Below are 20,143 nucleotides of genomic sequence, written 5' to 3'. Positions count from 1 at the left end.
TCCAGCTCAGGGGCCCCCAGCGTCCCCACCTGCCAACAAGAGGTGGTAACAGAGCCCTGCACTCCAAGTTCTAATCCCATATTCTGGCTAAGTCACTTCAGGCAAATCCTTTACCCTTGGTAAACCTCAGTTTCTCGCTACAGTAATGATTAGACATGACCTGTCTAACTTCACGGGGCATGGGATAGTGTGTGTTATACACAGCACAGGGGACTGCAAATGACAGGGACGGATGTTATTAAGTACACCTTCCCTGTTGCACAGAATATGACATGTGTTTGGATCTGAGAAAGAATTAAGCGCTGAATAGGTAAGGAAAATTACTCAGGGTCCCTGGCCAAGACTCAGGCCACCTTTGTCCCTGAAGGGTCAGCTAATGGGCTGGAGTGACAGGAAATAGCTCCTGAGGCGCCCTCTATCCTTGAGGTATGACTATATGCCCGTGCAGCTTTGAGCCTGCATAAATGTGGGTAATCGTGATGCCATTTTGCATTGCTGTGTGCACGTCTCTGTGCCTCTGTGGTTGTGTGTCTGGATCTTGTGTGGGGTCCTGAGGATGCACCTGAGTGTATTATGGGCTGGGTGCGTCTGTGTGTATAACACAGTAATGTCAAAGTGGGACTTGTGGGACTGTGCCCATAGTTTTGTGTAAGTATGTGTGTTTTGGTGAGGCCATGTGTTGCGGGACACTGATGTGCAAGCATAGTGTGTGGTGGAAACTGAGGCGGCTCCTGCATGGAACGAGGGTGCCTCCTCCTCAGGCTTCCAGGGAGCAGACTGCATTTCAGCACCACAGAGAGCTGAGGAGAACCCACAAGAGTGAACCCACACTTTGCCCTTTTGCATGAGACACAGATAGCCGTTGGGGTTCTGCGTGGTCTGGAGGGAAAACTCACAGCAGGGAGACTGTTTCTTAAATTCAGCCTTTACCCCCACAGCACTAACTCTCAGCCTGCCCTGTAGCTGATGGCTAAGAAATTATTGGGGGAGGGGGACGCAGGAGGATGTAGAAGGATGAAGGAGGGACAGAAAGAGGGGAGAAACGAAAAAGAAAAGTCAAGGCCCACAGGGGCTCCTCTGCCCCTCTCCCCCAATTTTCCATCAGTAGAGGGTGGCCCTGGCCAGGAGCAGGAGGGTCCCTTCCTCCCATGACAACCCAATTGGATGTATGTTTTTCATCTCTCCCTGGGTGGGGCAGACTTTCTCCCCATCCCGCGAATTCAGGTGGTGGGTTAAATAAGATTTCCCTTGAAGTCAAATGAAATAGCGGATCACACGCAGGAACACACACACACGCGCGCGCGCGCACACACACACACACACACACACACACACACACAGGCACGCGTTCTCTCGGGGAGCAATCTGCGGCCGCCCCCTGAACCCCACCCATCAGCCAGGTGCCTAGCTCGGTCTGTGCGCCCAGGGGTGCAGCCCCGGAGGGGCGCACGGCCCCGCAGGTGCGGGCGCGCAGGGCGGTGGGCAGCGACGCGGGCGGCGGGCACCCCTCGTGGGCCCGGCCCCCCGCCCCGCCCCTCCGGGGTTACCCGCCGGCCACTCCGCGCGCCTCAGACTCGCCCGGAGCGCGGGCAGGCGGGCGGGCGGGCGCGCGGCTCCGCTCCGCGCGGTCCCTGGCTCTGTTCATTCATGATTGGTACCCGGCCCCCCGAGAGCCAGCCCGAGCGCCGGGAGGGGAGCGGAGCGTGCGGCAGCAGGGGCGGGCGAGCGCGGCTCCCGCACCGCACGCGCCGCTGGCTCGGGAGCCTCGGCCGGCGGGCGCGCCGCCCCGTGTCCGGCACCGAGCAGGCTGCGGGGCAGCGTCCTCGGCCGGTGGCGCGCGAAGCGGCCCGGCCCTGTTCCGAAGGCTCGCGGGGAGCCGCTGGCCCGGTGAGTCAGTGCATGTGCGGGGCTGAAGAAGGAAAGAAAAGGCTCCCAGCGCCCCAGCCCCACGCTCGCTGAATACCAAGCTGCAGGCGAGCTGCCGGGTGTTTTTTTTTTTTTTTTTTTTTTTCCTCCTCCAATTCAGAGTAGAGGAGCCACACTGATTTCTTTGCAGGGGAGGGGAGGGGCCGGGCAAGGGGTCCCAAGTCGCACACAAGTCTTCGCTGCCATGGGGGCCGTCATGGGCACCTTCTCGTCTCTGCAAACCAAACAAAGGCGACCTTCTAAAGGTAAGCCACCTCCTTCTTCCTTTTGTTCCCCTGGCTGGGTTTGGGGGTGCTCCGTGCTGAGCTGGGGTGTGCCCCCTGCCTTCCTTGGCCTGGGCCCTCCTCTCCATCATGAGCGAGGGCAGGTTCTTGTATCCGAAGGAGTCAGAAACCTGGCGGGAGGTTTGGTGTGAATATCGTGAACACGCACAAGGAGCCAGAGTGGGCACTGGCCCCAGGGGCGGGGGAGATCCCCTGTAGGGCACTGGGTGCCAGGACACTCCTCCTGGAAATCTCTGGGAACAGAAGGAAGAGTCAGATTCACAGGTGGGGGGTGACTGGATTGTCTGGTTGGAATGTTGGGAAGCCCTTCCCGTTCCCATGACTGCTGGCGATTGTGCAACTGTGGGCACCCAGCAGGGGTTCTCACACATGCACACACTCCTCCTGGTAGTAGTGCTGGTGCAGACCTAGGAGTCCCTCATCCGGGAGACAGTGCTCTGTGCGCCCACCCCAATAAACCTCTGCAAGCCAAAAGGAATCAGCTGCTGCCAGGTGGTGAAACTCCCAGGGCTCATGTCCTGGTGGCTGGGGGAGTCACTAGGAGCCAGGGTGTCACGCAAGGGTGCTGCCATGCTCTGGGAACCACCGGGGGGGGGGCTGAAGGCACCGACGAGGTGTGATGGAGCAATGAGCCTATGTCAGGGATTAGAAACTGTGAGTCCCTGCAGTCCCTCCTTCCTGGACCCTGTTCCATAGCTGCCTTTCCCCAGCTGAGACATGCCCAGTCTCCCCCGCCGGTGGGACATGAGTCAAATGGGTCCATGTGAAGTTGGGGCAAACATATCTTGCACCACGGGAGACTACGCAGGCCTCCTATCCAGCAGTTAGAAAGTTGGTTGTTGGGATGAAGAGACAGGATGCAGTTAGGAAGAAAGAAAATGATGGGTTTTGTGTTCTTTCGTTTAATGCTCAAATCCTCTTGTGAGTGGCAGAAGGGTTTCAAGTAAACTGACACTTAAACCTTCAAGTTCTACCATTGGAGCTCAGGTTCTGGCTATAGGTGGGGGTCATAGCTCCCAATCCTTAATGCTGATTAGTGATTCGAATTGTATTAAGGTAAGGCTGGACCCCAGGGTGCTCAATGATCTGCTCTTAGGACTTCGTTGGTCTCCCCTGACTCGTTAGGCAGGTCTGTGTCCCAGAGTTCCTCATGCGTAACCTGCCTTCAAGGGGTCCAGGCATCTGGCCTAGCTCCCAGAGACATTGGGCTGGTTGAGCACTGAGCAATGAGACCTCCGGAGGTAGATCTTAGGTGATGAAGCTGGATTGGTGTTTACATCTTAGAACATGAGTCTAAGGCCACGTGAGTTACACATCCTACACATCCAGGGAAGGGTCTGGTTGCCTTTTTACCAGTCTTGGGCAGGACAGGTCTGCAAGCCTTGGTCCAGGACCTTGACATTCAGAGCCCTTTTTCTCACAGATCCTCAGATACCACTTGTGTGGGAACACAATTCAGCACCAAACCCCCATCATCTGTCTGACCACTGTGAGGCCCCAGAGGCCAGGGGACTGTGGGTACAAGAAACCCAGGGGTTTGTTTTAAAATATTTTCAATGCCTGTGGCACTTCTGGGAGGCAGCTAGGTGTCACAGAAAGATCTTGAGCTCTGGAGTCCAGTGGGGTCTGGGTGTGCATCCCAGCTTCATCAGCGCCTCCTTCTGAGATCTCAGGCCAGTCTCACCCTTCTTAGCCTCAGTTTTCTCATCCATAACATGGGTGACAATACTACGTCCAGGCAGGAAACTGGGTGTGTGGGAAGTACAGGGAGGGAGGACCATGCTACATATACAGTGTTGGCTGAGCCACCAGGGACCCAAAGGAGACTTGTAAGAACGTGAAAAAAATAAATAAATAAATAAGGATGGATATGAAGTTCCTTGCACAGGGTCAGGCAAAGATTAAAAGCTCAAACATTACTGTCTACCATTCCCTTCTCCTGCACAAAATTCTGGGTCACCCCAGTGAATTCCCATTGGAGTCCCATTGCTCTCTCCCAGGATCCTAAGAAAGAGAAGAGGGGCACCTGCATTCAGTGAGCCCTTACTGTGTGCCTGGCACAGTTCTGGGTGCTTCTTCTGCACCTTCTTATTTAACTGTCACAACAAAGCCTGTTTGAAGCTCACAGCGGGTCAAGGCTATTGGGCAGGCCGCCATGGCAAGCCCCAGCCCTGAGTGGTCGGCCCCTCTTGCACAAAGTTCCACCACGTTGGCTGAATTGTCCAGGGCTCCAGCTGTGTATATTTCTCCTGGCATTTGCCCCCAAGCAGAGTCTTATCTTACCATCTTCCTCTGAGGAATGCTAATCAGCAGAAGACCTTTCCTGCAGAGAGAAGTGACTTAGAAACTGGCTGGGGAGGCTAGTGGTCAGGGGTCACTTCCTGGCCAGTTCCCTTCCCCCCACCTTGGGACCTCAGTTTCTCCTCAGGTTCCATCCTGCTCTCAAACTTGGAGGTTTTTATTGCTGATGCTCTTGCTGGGACTGCTACTATGATCTCTGAGACATCAGGCTCGGATCTAATTAGAAGCAGTTAGAAGAGGATGGTGGGTATTTTCAATTCCTGCTGGATTCAAATCCAGGCCTACCACTCACTTGCCGTGTTTGCCTCAAGTGTAAAACAGAGACAGTAGTGGTAGTTACCATTTTAAAATAGCTGTTGGGTTGTGTGAATTTCAGGGATAATGCAAGTCAAATGCTCAGCACGAGCTCTGCTATGTAGTAAGTGGTCAGCACATTTTAGCTTCTGTTCAATTTATGGCTCTAAACTGTTTGTGGCTTCCAAATGCCTCGAGTGAGGCCATCCTGGAAGTAGGCAGTGCCTCTGGGAGTCCTACCTCCTTGTTTCTGGAGCCCTCTTCCAGCACTGTCCAGATAACTAGGACCCAAAACTTTAGATACACCGAGGCTGGTCCTGTTACTGAGCCTCCACTGACCTCTGCTCCGTGGCTGGTCCTGAAAACAACATAGCTTGCTGAACAAATCCCTGCGTGTTTCCAAAATATAATTTGGTAGCACGTATACATTTTTTTTAAGTAGGGCAAAAGCCCCATGTGACTAGTGCTGAGAGAGAGACACACATAGCCCAAGCTGAGTGTTCAGGGAGAGCTTCCTGAAGGCAGCCGAAATCTGAATTCGTTTAAGAGCAGGGTCACTGAATAAAAACATTCAAATTCATTTTCCTTCTCTGTTTGGGATCTTTGTTTCTCTTTAATTAAGAATGAGGAAAGGCCACCCTGCTTTTGGGGATTCAGCTTCTGCAGCCCGGTCCTAGGTAGAATTTCTGGCTCCAGGAGTTTTGCATGTGCTTATACCAAGGACACTGCTCGGGACACTGCTCTGGGCTTTAACAAGTAAGCGCGAAGGGTTGGGGTGTGGGGTGACCAGAGAAGGCTGATGCAGGTGCAGCTGCGGAGCCTGTGGGGGGCAAGAGAATTTAGGCAGAACATCACTAGACCAAGGCCATCTCAGTGGAGATATGCCTGTAAGCAAATGGGTTATCAGTCCTCCACTGCCAGAAGAAAACATTCAGAACCCTCAGGAAGGTCTGAGCTTGGGATCTCCAGAGTGCTCACTGACTAGATGAGCAAACTAAAGCCCACACCTATGAGATGCTTTTTCTAAGTCCCCGTGGCAAGTTAGGGACAAATATGGAATCGGTTTCCTGATTCCTAGATCAGTGAACCACCTTGGAGAATTTGTGGAACCGGAGGGGTCCTGATGAAGCTGGGTTTGTAGTTTTTTAATCGGGCAGCATGCTCAACCCAGAAGATCTGGGAGACCAAGGAAAGGCAGCGAGGCGTGGAGAAGCAGAAACTCTGCTGTCACACAGCCCTTGTATCAGGGGACCTTTGGCAAATCATTTCACCTTGGAGATGCCAGTTTCCTTATGTCTAAGAGAGGCGTACTAATTTACGGAGTTGTTTGTGCTGGGTCTCCCCTGCTTCTGCATCTTTGTCCATCCTTTTAACTCTGTGTTACCCTTCTAACTCCGTGTTACCCTTCCGCCATCTCCTGGTCCGATAATTATCATTCCACCCATAACCCAAGACCTCACTCAGCTATTTCCACAGTCAAGAAAGCTTCCCTGGGCCCTGGGAGGCAGTGATTTCTCTCATCTACATTCCCAAATAGTTTAAAGTATGCATTTTCTTTTTTTTTTTTTAATTTTTTTTAACGTTTATTTTTTTATTTTTGAGACAGAGAGAGACAGAGCATGAACGGGGGAGGGGCAAAGAGAGAGGGAGACACAGAATCGGAAGCAGGCTCCAGGCTCTGAGCCATCAGCCCAGAGCCCGGCGCGGGGCTCGAACTCGCAGACCGTGAGATCGTGACCTGAGCTGAAGTCGGACGCTTAACCGACTGAGCCACCCAGGCGCCCCTAAAGTATGCATTTTCATGACTTTCAAGTCATGCATTCAAGTAGGCACTGGATGGAGGTGTTAACCACACCTCCCCAACCCCCCGCCCAACCCCTGACTCCAGAGTGTCAGCTTCTTGCAGGGAACTTGTCTGAATCATTCCTCAAAGTCCTCAGCCTGGTTTCCTGCACATAGTAGGTACTCAATAAATCTTTTCTGGAGGAAATTATAAATAATGGAATGGTTGGCCGCTCTCTGTTATTTTCTAGAATTGCAGACCCTGCAGGAAAAGTTAGCTTCCCGCTGGAATTTCGGTTACCAGCCCTTTGCCTTGAATGAATTCTCTTATTTGGTCTGCTGGCTTTGAATTGGCTTTGTCCATGAAACGTACTGAATCTGTTTACCATTTAGCAGGGAGATGCTGAGAACAGTGTTCCTACTCCCCAGCTCCTGAGAGTCACAAAAGCTTGAGGAGCCCACACCCAGTGCCAGGCACAGTTCTGGGATCTCAATCCCAGAAGAAACTCAGTGGAGATCAAGGTGAACAGAAAGAGGGAAATGGAAAGTTTGAAAGATAGAAGTGAGGGACTACTGCCTAAAATGAGGAGGTTTGTCCCTGGCAAGGGACACAGTCTGGACCTCTTTGTATACCTAGAAGGGCTTTGCTCAATGAATGTTTAGTAAATGTGAAAATGAACAGTGAGTGCATATGTTGACATGTGAGTGAAAGAATGAATGATTGAATGAATGGAGGAATAAGTAAATACATGAATGAAAGGGAGCAAATGAAATATCAAATGAATGCCAGAGGGAATGATTGAAGATATGAGTACATGCATGAATGAATGTATCCATAAATTAATGAATGAGTAATGAAGTCCTCGGAAGGCTATAGTGAAAGACTGTCTTTCATGAAGAGCATTGATTGTCATGCTACCCCAACCCTGGATCTAAGCTATCCCCCATGAAAACTGGAAGGAGTCCATGGGATAGGAAGCCATGGTACAGATAATAATAAACATAGCATGTGCTTCTTAGAAAGCTAAAAATTATAAATTCAGTCAAGAAAAGCCCTGTAGTTTTTTGGGTATCAGTAGGTGTGTAGTGTTTTGGGGGAAGGCAAGAAGATGGGAAGGTATCTCTTAAGCTTTTGCTCTTTTGTTGATTGATAAAAAAAAAAAAAAAAAATCTAAAGCAAGGACTGACCCAGAATGACCTCCCTTGTATATTGGGTTCACTTTTACCTTGTCTCGGGTGAGACCAAGAACCTGTGTATTTGTCTGCCCATTTATTGATTCACTAAGCAACATCTGAAGTATCCTTAAAGCATTGCTTCCCTGATATTACCTCTGCCCGAGGTCCACTCTGGCTTCCACTCACCCTTCACCTCTACCTCCCCATTCACCTGGCAAACTCCTACACATCCTTCAAGACCTCATTCAATATCACCCACTCCCAGGCTCCTGGAGATAGAGCACATCTTTCCCTCCCCTGTTACCTCTGCAGCTGTTGCTGCTTCTGCACGCTACAATTATGAACATTACGTGATTATGGGTTTATACATTTATCTCTCTGACTAGCTCTAAAGGAATGAGTTATATTCAAGCGTTTCTGTCAGGCCTGATATTGGGCCCAGACCTGATGGATGTTGGCTGTGTGGAGGTAAGGATGGATGGAGCAGGGCGTGTTCTTGATGGCTCCAAGTAGTGCAAGAATGCGGCAGCACAGATGAGAAATCCAGGTCTGCTTGTGGCGGGGAACACTGCAAAGTTCTGCATAATGGCCCTGGAGTTGATGTTCCCATTCATCAGGCAAGGAATGAGCAGTGTTTAGGAGAGAGAGGGGGAAAGGTGGGGTGGGGCGGGAGGGAGGCAGGGAGGGAAGGAGGGAGGGAGGGAGAGAGAGACTGTGACTGAGAGTCTTGGGACCTTCAGACAAACTTGACTTATCTTTAAATGCTTCCCCTCCCTCCAGGGAGTGTTTTAAATGGGTCACCTTTGGGGAGTAGCTGTAATCCGCTGGGATATCACTGGCTTCCCATACACTAGCCATGGGAGCAGAACTTTGGATTAATTCTTATTATTCCAGTCCAGGCAGGAATCCTCACTGGGGCAGTGGGGGGGAAATGGGAACTGCATTCCACTCAAATCAGGGGGCTAGGAACAGGGTTGCAGAATGGTTAGGACCCCTGAGTGAAAGTAAGACCTGGGTTTAAACTCTGGCTCTGTGACTCCTTAGCTGAGCCTTTCCAAGCCTCAGTTTCCCCCTCTGTAAAATGGAGACAATGACAGCATCTACCTTACAGGGATGCGTATGGGGCCAAAGAGGTAGTGAGCATTGTGCTTCACATACGATAAGATGATTTTAGCCACTCGGGTTGTACTGGCTTTGCAGCTGCCTTTATCCATCTTGGAGCAGGTCCCTTCCTCCTCTGTTGCTTCCTCTGCACTATGACTGGGCATTCCTTGGTGATCTGTGTCCCTTCAAACTGTGGCCTCTGATTCCATCCCTCTGGGACCCAGAGCCATCACAACCCTGGCCCCTAGCATCCCGAGAAGTTTCTCTGGTAACTCCTAAGGGAAGCTGGCAGTTTTAGATGATGAAAACTTCCCAGTGGTGAGATAGGAGAATGTGGATCGTCTGCCAAGGTTAATAATAATAATAGCTGATGTTGACCGCTGTTCTTTGCCAGGCACCTTACTCTGCCCTTTTCCCTGTTACTTTGTTAACCTCTTCTTAGCCCTGGAGGGCAGACCCTTTTACAGTTCCCATTTTGCAGATGAGGAACTGAGGTTCTGAGAAGCGAAGTTCCTTTCCCAGGGTCACACAGCCCTTGGATAGCAGTGCCCAGTTCTGGCTGATCCTTGAGCGTGAGCTCTTAGGCACCACACCCTTCCCCTCCCCTGCTGGCCTTGCCTCAAGAAAGAGCAGCCCCAGTGGGGAATGTGGAGAGAAGGCATTCAGATACAGCCCTCATTAGCCATACCACACCACCGAGCCATCTGTAGGCCTTGAGCAAAATGCTTTTAGCCTCATCTCAAACCACCCCTGGATCCGTTTCTATTTAATCTGACACTGCAAAAGCCTAAATATGAAATGATTGGGGGCATAAGGCCAATTAGCAAATTCATTAATAGGATTAAACGTCGCTCCTCTGCTCTAATCATTTTTGTGAACTACATTCTTTTCCCTTTGTTGCAGCCATCATTGCCTGTCAGTGAAGGATCGAGCACATCGGTCTTCAAGTATGTTAGATTTCCAAACCTTCCAAATCAGGGACCAGAATCAGTCAGTGTTTTCACATGGTCCAGAGAGGCAGAGAGGGGTCAGCCAGTTGATGAGTGGTCATCATTGCAGAGGAAACAAACACAGGACCTCGCTGGTGTGTTTGCTTTCTGCTCTCTCACTAATTCCTTTCTGCCCTTGGCCACATGTTGGCCTAAATCTGTATTACACATATGCGTGTGGTGTGGCTATTATGGGCATATACATAACCTGGATACAAAGTCTGGCCCTGCAGATTGTTAGCCATGCGGCCTCAGGCAGGCCCTTCAACTCTGTGAATCTGCCTTTCTACATCCAGACAATTGGGATATTGATAGCAATTCCCTCCAGGGTTGTTATGAGGATTAAATGCAGAATGCACGTAAGACCCCAGTGGTCAAAGGATAGCAAGAAGGCAGTAGCGGTGAGTTATGACCATCTGGAGCTGTGCTGTTCTCAGTGTGGTCCTCAGACCAGTAGCCTTGATGCCACCTGGGAGATTGTTAGAAATTCAGCCTCAGGTCCTGGATCGTAACCTGCATTTTGCTAAGATCGCCAGGTGGCTCATGTGCCCATGACCTAGAGCACAGATTATAGTACATATATATGTCTTTATGTGTTTATTTATAAGTTTACATATCGAGCTGGAAGGGGCCTTTGAAGGCTCCTGGTTCGAGTGTCACTTAAGATAACAAAATGGAGTCCAGAGAGGTGGGTGGTTTGCCCACAGTCACGCAGTTGGAGCGTCCAGTCTGGGGCCTGAACCCTAGGCCTCCCCAGCCCTGCTTGTCTGCACATAAGTTGCTCTGAAGTCAGATCTCCCCTGATTCACATGGTTTCCGTTGAGCTTTTCTTTCTTTCTTTTTTAAATAAAACAGAAGTGCCGGGCTATGTATGCCCATTAAGTTTTAATTTACTAATTTGAAATGTTATTCCAGCCAAGTGAGATCCTGAATCTTGATTCTGCCAGCCCTCACCTTAGCTGTACCTCCAAGTTCTGTGTTACCAGACAGTATGACAAGGAGGGATTCTGAGTCTTCAACCAGTTGCATCTCAGACATGGGCCAGGTCAGAGCACAGGACCAAAGACCTCTCTCCACAAGGGATTTCACTGATAACGTTCAGAATCGTAGGGCAGGCTGGCAGCCAGGTTTCCTTACAAAGCGTTTGTGTGGCATTTGAAGCCAGGTATGGCAGAGTTAGTAGAAGTCTAATAGACAAAGGAAGAGCCTGAAGCATGAAAGTTAAATGCCTTTTCCATGGGGCATAGTAGGACCTCTCTGTTGGAAAACAAGCAATCCTACTGGCTGTTGTAGAAAGCTTTCTGCACTAAACAGTTAAGCAGGACTCATCCAGGGTCACTAGGCTTGTTTGGGGTAGAAACTGGAGGGATAGGGCAGCATTGCTTGAGAAGAGATTTGGATTTTTTAAGGGCCTGCGTGTCCCAGACCCTTCTGCATACCTAATCTCCTTTCACTTTTACAGTAGCTCTGTGATGGTTGTGTTGTTCATCTCGCTCTGCAAATCGGGAAACTGAGGTTCATGGAGCTGCTATGATCGTCTAGTGACTAAAGAGCAAGGATTTGAAGTGTGCCTGAGACAAAGGCATCCCACCACATGGTCTCTTCCTCCAACCCAAGCCACATCCAGGCCACAAGCAGGCCTCTGACGCCCAGGAAGGCCTTGAACAACCGCTTCTAGCTTCTGAGCCCCTGGGAACTGAACATGACAGCCACCAGCCTCCCCCATTGGCCCTGTCAGCTCCTCACCCATGCCCACCCTGGGCCCCAAGAGAGAGGAGGGCTGGCAGCTGGGGGAGACTTCTGGAGGCCGTGCAGCACCCAGCTGCTGTGGGGAAGCCAGTGCACTGGCATCCGTGTGGGGCTGAGGTCGCGTTTTCCCTCCATCCCTGGCACTCACCCATGTGCCACTCTCCCAGATGGCCAAACTGCACACTCAGCAGGGGCCCTTCCAGAGGTTTCCCTGCTCACCTAGTGGGGACAGCAGGGGGCTCACTCCTTTTCCTTTGTCCTTTGCACCTGCCAGCACTGGGCTAGATTAGGACTCCAAGCCCTAAAGGTCCTAGGGCTAAAATGATTATATCTGCCACACTCCCATCCCCCACCCCTGACCCTAGCAACTGCTACTTAGACAATTCACAACTGAAACAGGAAAATAAGTCTAAGGAAATGGAATGAAATTTGGACTTTTTTTTCATGATGACTACTTTGATGATTTAAAAAAGAAAGATAATACATTTTCAAAACATGTTTGCTCACAATTTTGATGCTTCTACTTTGCTGGTGCTGTAGACATCTCTTGAATGTGCCTATTGGTATTTCCGCGTTGGAGTTGGAACCAGACAGGAAAAAGAAAAAAACAAAAAACAAAAAACAAAAACCAATCTGTATTGAGGACCTGCTTTGTGCCAGGCACCATGCAAGTTATTGACAAATATAACAACAACACAAATACAATTTAAAGCTCTTATAATAAGAAAAAGAATAGGAAAAAGAAAAGAGATTTATATAGCACTTTTTTCCAAGTACTATTCTAAGTTCTTTTGATACATTAAACTAATTTAATCCTTACAATAACCCAATACTATGATTATCCCCATATAACACATGAAATCTCATGCTATGAGAAGTAACATTCAACTCCCCACTTTATAGATAAGGAAACTGAGGCTTTGGAGGAAGTGACTTGGCCAAGCATCCCCCAGATGGCTGGTGGAGGAGCCAGGATTCTCACCAACTCTGACCATCTCCAAATGCAGATACATTCCTAGCGTGTGTTATAAGGAGGGATAGGAAGGCCTGGGAGTAAAGACTGAGTATAGAATCCTGTCCTGACTTTTCCAGGGGTCCCCTTTAGTCCTCCCATTGCCTATTACATCTGCCCTCATCTTGTGCTACTCTCCCGCCATCCCTCGATCTTCCTGACCTTCCAGAGCAACCACTCTGTGCATTGGTCCACATCATATAAGCTGTATAGGAGCTAAGTCAGGTTCCCATCTGCCCCCTGAGGAAAGAAGCTGCCAGAAGGAGATTAGTTATGGAGGATACTATCTTTGCCCTCAAGGTGCTTCACTCTGGTGACCGCAATAATAATATTAACAACAAATCTATAGAGCTCCCACTATGTGCCAGACACTTTAGCGGCTTGGTTTTATTTAGGCCTTACAGCACCACCAGGAAGTCGGCATTATTACTGGACTCTTTACAGATAAGGAAACTGAAGAACAGAGAGCATAGGGAAATGTCCAATGTCTCACCAATGTCTCACCTCTTGAAAGTGGCCAAGCCAGGATTTGAACCCAGCTGATTTGACTCCAACACCTGTACCTGCCTGGTGAATCAACTAAGCTAGACTGTATCTGAGTGTCTACCTATACCACATTGCAGATTGTGTTACCCTGGGGGGGTTCATGGGAGGGAGAGACCATCTCTACCAGAGGCACAGGGCTGAAGAATCAGAGAGGATGACTGAAAAAGATGGCATTTCAGATTGATTAAAGAGCAAGGGCTTGACCAATGCAAGAATGTAGGTTAGTAGAGTTCTAGGTAAAAGGAATGGTATGAGCAACATCATTGAAGTAGATGAGAAGAAATGAGAAGGAATAAAAATGGCAGTGATGCACTTTTGTGACTTGGAGGAAGTCAATAGAAAGGTTGTTATTAGAAATGTGAGAGAAGTCGGGACACCTGGGTGGCTCAGTTGGATAAGCGTCTGACTTCAGCTGACGTTGTGATCTCACAGTTCGTGAGTTCGAGCCCCACGTCGTGCTCTGTGCTGACAGCTCATAGAGTCTGGAGCCTGCTTCAGATTCTGTGTCTCCCTTTCTCTCTGCCCTTCCTGGCACACTCTTTCTCTCTCTCTCTCTCTCTCTCTCTCTCTCTCTCTCTCTCTCTCAAAAATAAAATGTTAAAAAACATTTTGAAAGAAAGAAAGGAAGAAAGGAAGAAAGAAAGAAAGATGAGGGAACAGATTGGAGGCAGCGACCAGAGTCAGGTGTCCACATTCAGGAAGGTTGGGGGAAAGTCCTGAAAGGTAGCCGAGAGGAAGGATGAGGAAAAGACAAAGTAATTGGGGACCAGGGCTGTCCCCTCTCATCCTCACCCTGTCTTCCCAGAAGTCTCCCAGTGATCACTTCAGCCCACAGCTGCTCCCTCTTCCCCCCCCACCAATGCACTCACTGTCCTGCATGATTTAGCAATTGATTGCCTTGAATTGCTCTATAATCACTCCCTGTAAACATGGTCTGGCCCTTCAGCAAGAGTACACTTTCCTCAAAGGCTGGAACCTTCCTTCATGCCCTTCTGAGCTTCTCCAAGGAGTCTAGCACAGTTCTGGGCACATGATTGGTACTTGGTGGCTTGAATTGACATTATACTGAGATGCATGAGGACTTGGTATTCCCTAATTGGGATTAATGTAGCAAAGAACCTGGGCACAGCTTTGAGGCTCCCCTCAGCGTATTCACAGGATCCAGAACATCAAAGACAGTGGTTTAGTGTTAAAAAAAAAAATAGAACATTGGAGGTTATTTCATAACAGCTTAGAGTTCATAGAAAAGGTATGGCATGTTGGGTGAAATAGAACTAAAGGCCAGTCCTAGCTTACCCTTTACAAGCTATGTGGTTGAAGCCAATTGTTTGACTCCTCTCTGCGTGTCCAGTCTGTCATCTATTAACAGCAGTCATGATATCAACTCATTGGATTGTCATGGGTATTAAATGAGATCAGGTGAATGCAAGTGTTTATAAACTGTAAGGCAATGCGTAAGTGGTGAGTATTAGTACGTAGGTGATGATAATGATCACAGGTATAGTAATACTTTTGATGATGGTGGCAAGGATGGTGCATGTGACGGTGACGGTTGTGTTGGCGGTAGCAATGATGGTAGTGACAGGTGGTAGCAGATAGCATTAGGGTGTTGATGGTTACCGTAGGGATAACGTTGGCGATGCCAGAGATATTTGCGACAGTGACAATAGTTGTATTAGAGTACTAATGGTGGTGATGGCGGGTCATGGTGTTGCTGGAGCATGATAATGTTAGTGGTAATTGTGATGATTCTGGTAGGGACAACAGTGATGGGATGGCGCCAGTGGCGATGGGGTCACGATGGTGGTAGTGTGATGAGAAATGGTATTAGTAATGATGGTGATAACGATATGGTGACATTGGTGCTAATGGTGGTGGTGAAATAGTGGTGGTAGTGGTAGTATTGTTGGTGGGATGGTGGTGGTAGTAATAGTGGTAGTGGTGGTAGTGGCAGCAGTGGATTGGAGGCTGAATTCCCCTAGATGTATCTTTCAGTAGTAGGAAAGAATAAGACACATTAGTTCATGCCTCTAGATTTATCCATGGTTGGCACTTTTCAGAATCATTTGCGTACAAGCTGTCTTCTTGACACTTGCCTTCCCAGGACATAGCATAGTGCCATGCCTGCTACATAGTCAGTCTTCAGTAAAAATTTGTGGAGTGAAAGAGTAAACTTGCATGAGGACGCAGGTTATACTCTTGGATGAACTCATCGGATTTAAACGTCCCACCTCCAGAGGTACACAAGGTCATCAGGTAGTTGTCTATCCCGTCGGAATGCACCTGCTCTCACACCATGACCAGCATTGGCAATGGAGCTGCCCTTCTATTCTAACAGGCTGGGAAGACTTCCTGGGAGCCTCCTGGATGTCATCTTGGCCTGATCCATTTCTGCCCTGATTCTGCACTGACTGAGCACAACAAACAGTGGAGAAAATGGCACATCCCACCAGCAAATTCTGGAGCGTCCATGCCTCTCTCCTTAGCCCCTTTTCTGATGCATCAGGAATGAGAGGCATGTTTTGCCCCTGGAGACATTCTTCTTGGCAGCTGGGAGGGATTACAGAAGTAGTTTCAAATCTAGTGTCTCTGTAACCCATATTCTACCCTTCTACCCTTCTATTCCTTGGAAAAAAGGAATAATCACATGTCTACATTGTAGTGTTCTTGTGGCTTTTAGGTATGTGGCCTATAGTAAGGGCTCAATAAATGGTAGTAATTCTTTTTTTGTAATTTTTTTAATACTGATTTTTGACAGAGAGACAGACAGACAGACAGACTGTGAGTGGGGGAGGGGCAGAGAGAGAGGAAGACACAGAATCTGAAGCAGGCTCCAGGCACTGAGCTGTCAGCACAGAGCTGGACGTGGGGCTCAAACTCACGAACTGCAAGATCATGACCCGAGCTGAAGGTGGACACTTAACTGACTGAGCCACCCAGGTGCCTAAATGGTAGTAATTCTTAACAACAGTAGCATTTATTATTTCTATCATTAGTGGAGAGATTAACATAAAAAGTGGTGAATAATGATAGACCATAGACTTTGCATATCTCTTTTGCATGGAACACATGTGGCTTGGATTCATTTTGGATACCCTGATCTGGAAACTGAGCCCACAGTGTCCCCTGAATAGATCATATGTTGTTGGGGGGGGGGTTGTTGAGAAAGACGGGGATGACCTGTAGGCAACTGGGTTTAGGTGCTGTTCTGTTGAATGAGGAATACAAGTTGGAGACCAAACAGTCTTAGATTTAAATTTCAGACTTGCTTCTCACTGGCTGCGTGACCCTAGGTAAGTTACGAGGTGAACCTTGGTTTCTTTGTGTGTCCGGTGAGGTTAATAATACTGACCACATCTGTTCCTTGGGAAGAATATGGAAAATAAAGTGTAAATGGAGCAAGGGTGGAGATTTGTTTTCCAGGCAGCTCAGGACTGCAGGTAATGGAAGACTGAAGTGCTTTTGGGATTAGAGCTGTCTGCAGCCTTTATCAGTCTCTGGAGTTGATGTGTTGTTCCCCCAAACCCTGGAACAAAGTCAAGGAGGGGGTGAAGGAAGGAAGGAAGGAAGAGGGGTAACAAGAGCATGGATGGAAACGTAAACGCATGGAGTGCAGGTAGCAGGCTACATGCCCTTAGCAAGCAGTCGACAGAGGATTCACTTATTGTTCTGATTGCTATTATTGTTAAACATGTGGAAAGGAATTCAGGTAGAAAGGAGAACTCAAGCAAACACAGGCTGATCCTAGGCTGAATTTGGTCTAAGTTACAAAGCACCATGTGCGATCCACAAAGCGTGGACACTGAGACAGGCTGTTTCCCATCCGCCCCCCTACAAGTTGTAATCCCACCCACTGACTCTGTGTGTTGAACAGGAAGAGCTCTTTAAAGGGTGCTTGGTGTGTGTGCCTTTGTGAGTAGAAGGAAAGCACGCTAACGTATGGAATGTGAGACACCGTGCCGGGCACATCCTCTAAATCATCTCATTTAATCATCACACAATCTTATGAGGGAGATACTGTTATTGTATGTATTTTAGCAGTGATGAAACTGAAGCTCAGAGAGGAGAAATGACTTACCCAAGGTCAACCAGCTGGTAAGTGTAGGGACAATATTGAACCCAGACCTCTCTGTCCCTTACTCTCTGTAGCGCTGTCACTTAGAGACTCTACACCTACTACCTAGGATAGCTCCATTTGACATTTGGGGGATTTGAGGCTTTACAGCTGCACAACCAGCTTGCAGCAATGCGGGACTCGTCCCCAGTTCTCCTGACTGCCAGCCCCACCATCTCACCCTGGTCGCTCACACATCATTGGAACTGACAGTGCAAGAATATCCCATTCCTTCTCCTTCTCTTCCTGCCTTTCTTGGCCTTCTTCCAGGACTTTGGAGGAACAATAAACCAACTCAAGAGGCAGGGAAAGGCTGTAGGAAGCTCAAACCCCAAACCCATTTGGTCCTTTAATGACTTCCAAGTGAGTTGCCTGGGAGACAGACCCCTTTCCCCACACCCTCACCTTGCCCTAATAGGTCAGCGGGCAACAGCCAGACCAAAAGACTGACATACATTGCTCCTCTCAATCCAGACCCCCCCCTTAATTCAGAGATGCCCCACATAATGGTGAGACTTAGAAACCAGGCAGCCCTGGTCTGGAACTCAGCTCTGCCTTTCTTGAGCTTTGTGATCTTGGGTAATTCACCTGTTCTCTCTGAGCCTCAGGACCTTCATGTGTAAAATAGGGCTAATAGCTCTCCCCTACTATCTCCTCTCTCCTGTGATGATTAGTTAGAAAAGTGTATATAAAATACCTCTTCTAGGGTAGACACTCATTTGAGGGTTAACAAGAGTTTTATGGTTTGGCCCAGTGAGTCTCAGGCTATAGCCTTGATGACTGTAAGCTCCTTTGCGACCACATCCTAGTCTCAAGCACAAGTGTGAAAATTCCTGGCATGTGCCATCACTCCTTGTCCATTACCCATGGCACATGCTGATCACCCATCACAGCACTTTTTCCTTCAGAGCTATAATGGCGGCCTCAGAATCCTTCTTAACACAGCACTCCAGACAGCCACTATCGATTGATTACAGATGGCATGGGAGATAGCTGAAATTTATTTGAGTCCTAGTTCTGATGAAGTTCATATTTGTTTCTCCCTCTCTACAGCCCAGGCTATCTGGCTCCAGTCTTCTTTTGTGAGTTCGTGTGTCGGTGTGACTGTGTGTGTATGTTTGAACTGTGCTTCCAGGCTGAAAGAAGATTACAGTCCTTTGCTGTTGGTTTGTTTGTATGTATCTCTGAGTTTTTAGAATTCTACTTGCCATGTGATGCCTGTGCCTTGAGATCTGCAAGAAAGATCAGCTCGTATCTGGGAAGGAGGTGGCTGGGAATCAAGTTAGAACTTGGGAAAGCAGAATCAGTGGGCAGAACTCACCGTCAGCCACCTTTAGGAGTGACACGAGAGACGGTGACTGAATATGAGTTTGAAGTCTCAGGAGGTTTCACACTCCAGTGGATGACTGTGGTCTCAGGGAAGTAGGCTGAGAATCGAACAATTTATTCATTAGGGCAATGCTAGCTGTTGTAACAAGTAGACCCAGCATTTCAGTGGCTTACTACATAGAATTTTTCCTGTCACTCTGAACTCTTCAGCATGGGTGTTTCTAATGAGCAAGTAGCTTTCTTCTGTGTGGTCACTCAGGGACCCAGCCTCCTCCCATCGTGTCACTCTACCAATCCTATGGCCCCCTTTACCTTTAGGTGAAGGAACTACAGATGGCACCCAGCCTCTTAATGACTGTGACCTGGCAGTGACAGACATCACTATGCTCAGAGTTCACTGGGGACAGCTTGCTCCATAGCCCCCCCCAGACAGAAGGGCAGCCGAGGGGGGGGGGGAGGTCAGAGAATGTGGTCTCTGGCTGACCCAGTAACAACCCCACACCCTTGAGAAAGCACAAGCAGGAAACAGTCAGGGATGGTCAACAAGTCAGCAGGGTGGGTCCTGCCTGGGGAAGGAGTCTGAGTTCAGATGCCACTGGGTCACCTTGGGCATGGAGAAGGGAAGCTCAAGAACCAGAGGTCACCTGGCAGGGTTCACACGGAACCTGTCTAGGGAAGTCCTGCCCTAACCAGGGACATGCCTGTGTGATCATGGTGTCAGCCGTCTCCCTCCGGGGGAAAAGACGCAGCAGTCAGAGCCCAAGACATCCAGTGGTCCGGCAACACCCCGGCCAATTCTAGGTTCACCGGGAAACATTGTTAGAATGTGCTTCCCCAGGCAGCCCTGTCTTCGGGGAAAGAAAACACAGTGCTGCTCGTGACAACTTCAGCAGCCCTGGTTTGCATGGCAGTTCCATTTCTCTCAGTGTGGTTTATATTTTGATTTCATGATCTGGGCTAATGAGAGTGTTCTCCTGACAGATGAGTCCCTTCCGGGCGTGCCAGCAAAATCAGGTTTCTGAACCTCCAAGGCTAGGGGCCAGAAGCTGGGGAATGTGCCAAGGTAAATGCCACCTTGTGAGGTGTCTGGGAAGCAGCCAGCACCCTCCCCTGCCTCTTCACGAGACTTCTCTGGCTGGTCCGTGAGCATGTGGGAGCCACATTCACAGCCCTATAGGTCCGGGTCTGTCTCCAGCAGCATGTGGGACATTCCAGCAGCTTCTCCCTGATCTCTGGAAGGAAGGAAGCAGGAAGGAGAGGAGGTGAGAAAAAAACAATCTCGTGCTTAGTTTCCCCTCCAAAGCATACCTTGTGAGCCTCGTCTGTACAGGATTCGGAACAAAGGAATCCTGGTGCTTTGATTATTGTGTCTGCAGCAGTTGTTGAAATGAGTCTGACACTCACCAGTGCCTTAGTAGGAATTATAATTACATTGGAAGACCTGAGGCAACCAAGTAAACTGATTAGCGGCTTGCTCCGAGTTGATAGATTTTTTTTCCCTCTGGGTCATAAACAGGGCCGTGGGAGATGAAAACTC

General features: G+C 49.0%; 1 protein-coding gene across 1 annotated transcript in view; it reads left to right on the top strand.

The window, feature by feature from the left end:
• The first annotated feature begins 1,876 nt into the window (after window positions 1-1,876).
• Window positions 1,877-20,143, top strand: part of KCNIP1 (potassium voltage-gated channel interacting protein 1) — a 213,467-nt gene continuing 195,200 nt past the window's right edge. The window contains exon 1 of the mRNA XM_030327687.1: window positions 1,877-2,171. Coding sequence (XP_030183547.1) covers window positions 2,111-2,171 — 61 coding nt within the window. The 5' untranslated portion in view covers window positions 1,877-2,110. The remainder of the gene's footprint in view (window positions 2,172-20,143) is intronic.

Source organism: Lynx canadensis, chromosome A1, assembly GCF_007474595.2.
Source record: "Lynx canadensis isolate LIC74 chromosome A1, mLynCan4.pri.v2, whole genome shotgun sequence".
NCBI lineage: Eukaryota > Metazoa > Chordata > Mammalia > Carnivora > Felidae > Lynx > Lynx canadensis.
This window is presented reverse-complemented; position numbering and strand designations above follow the sequence as displayed.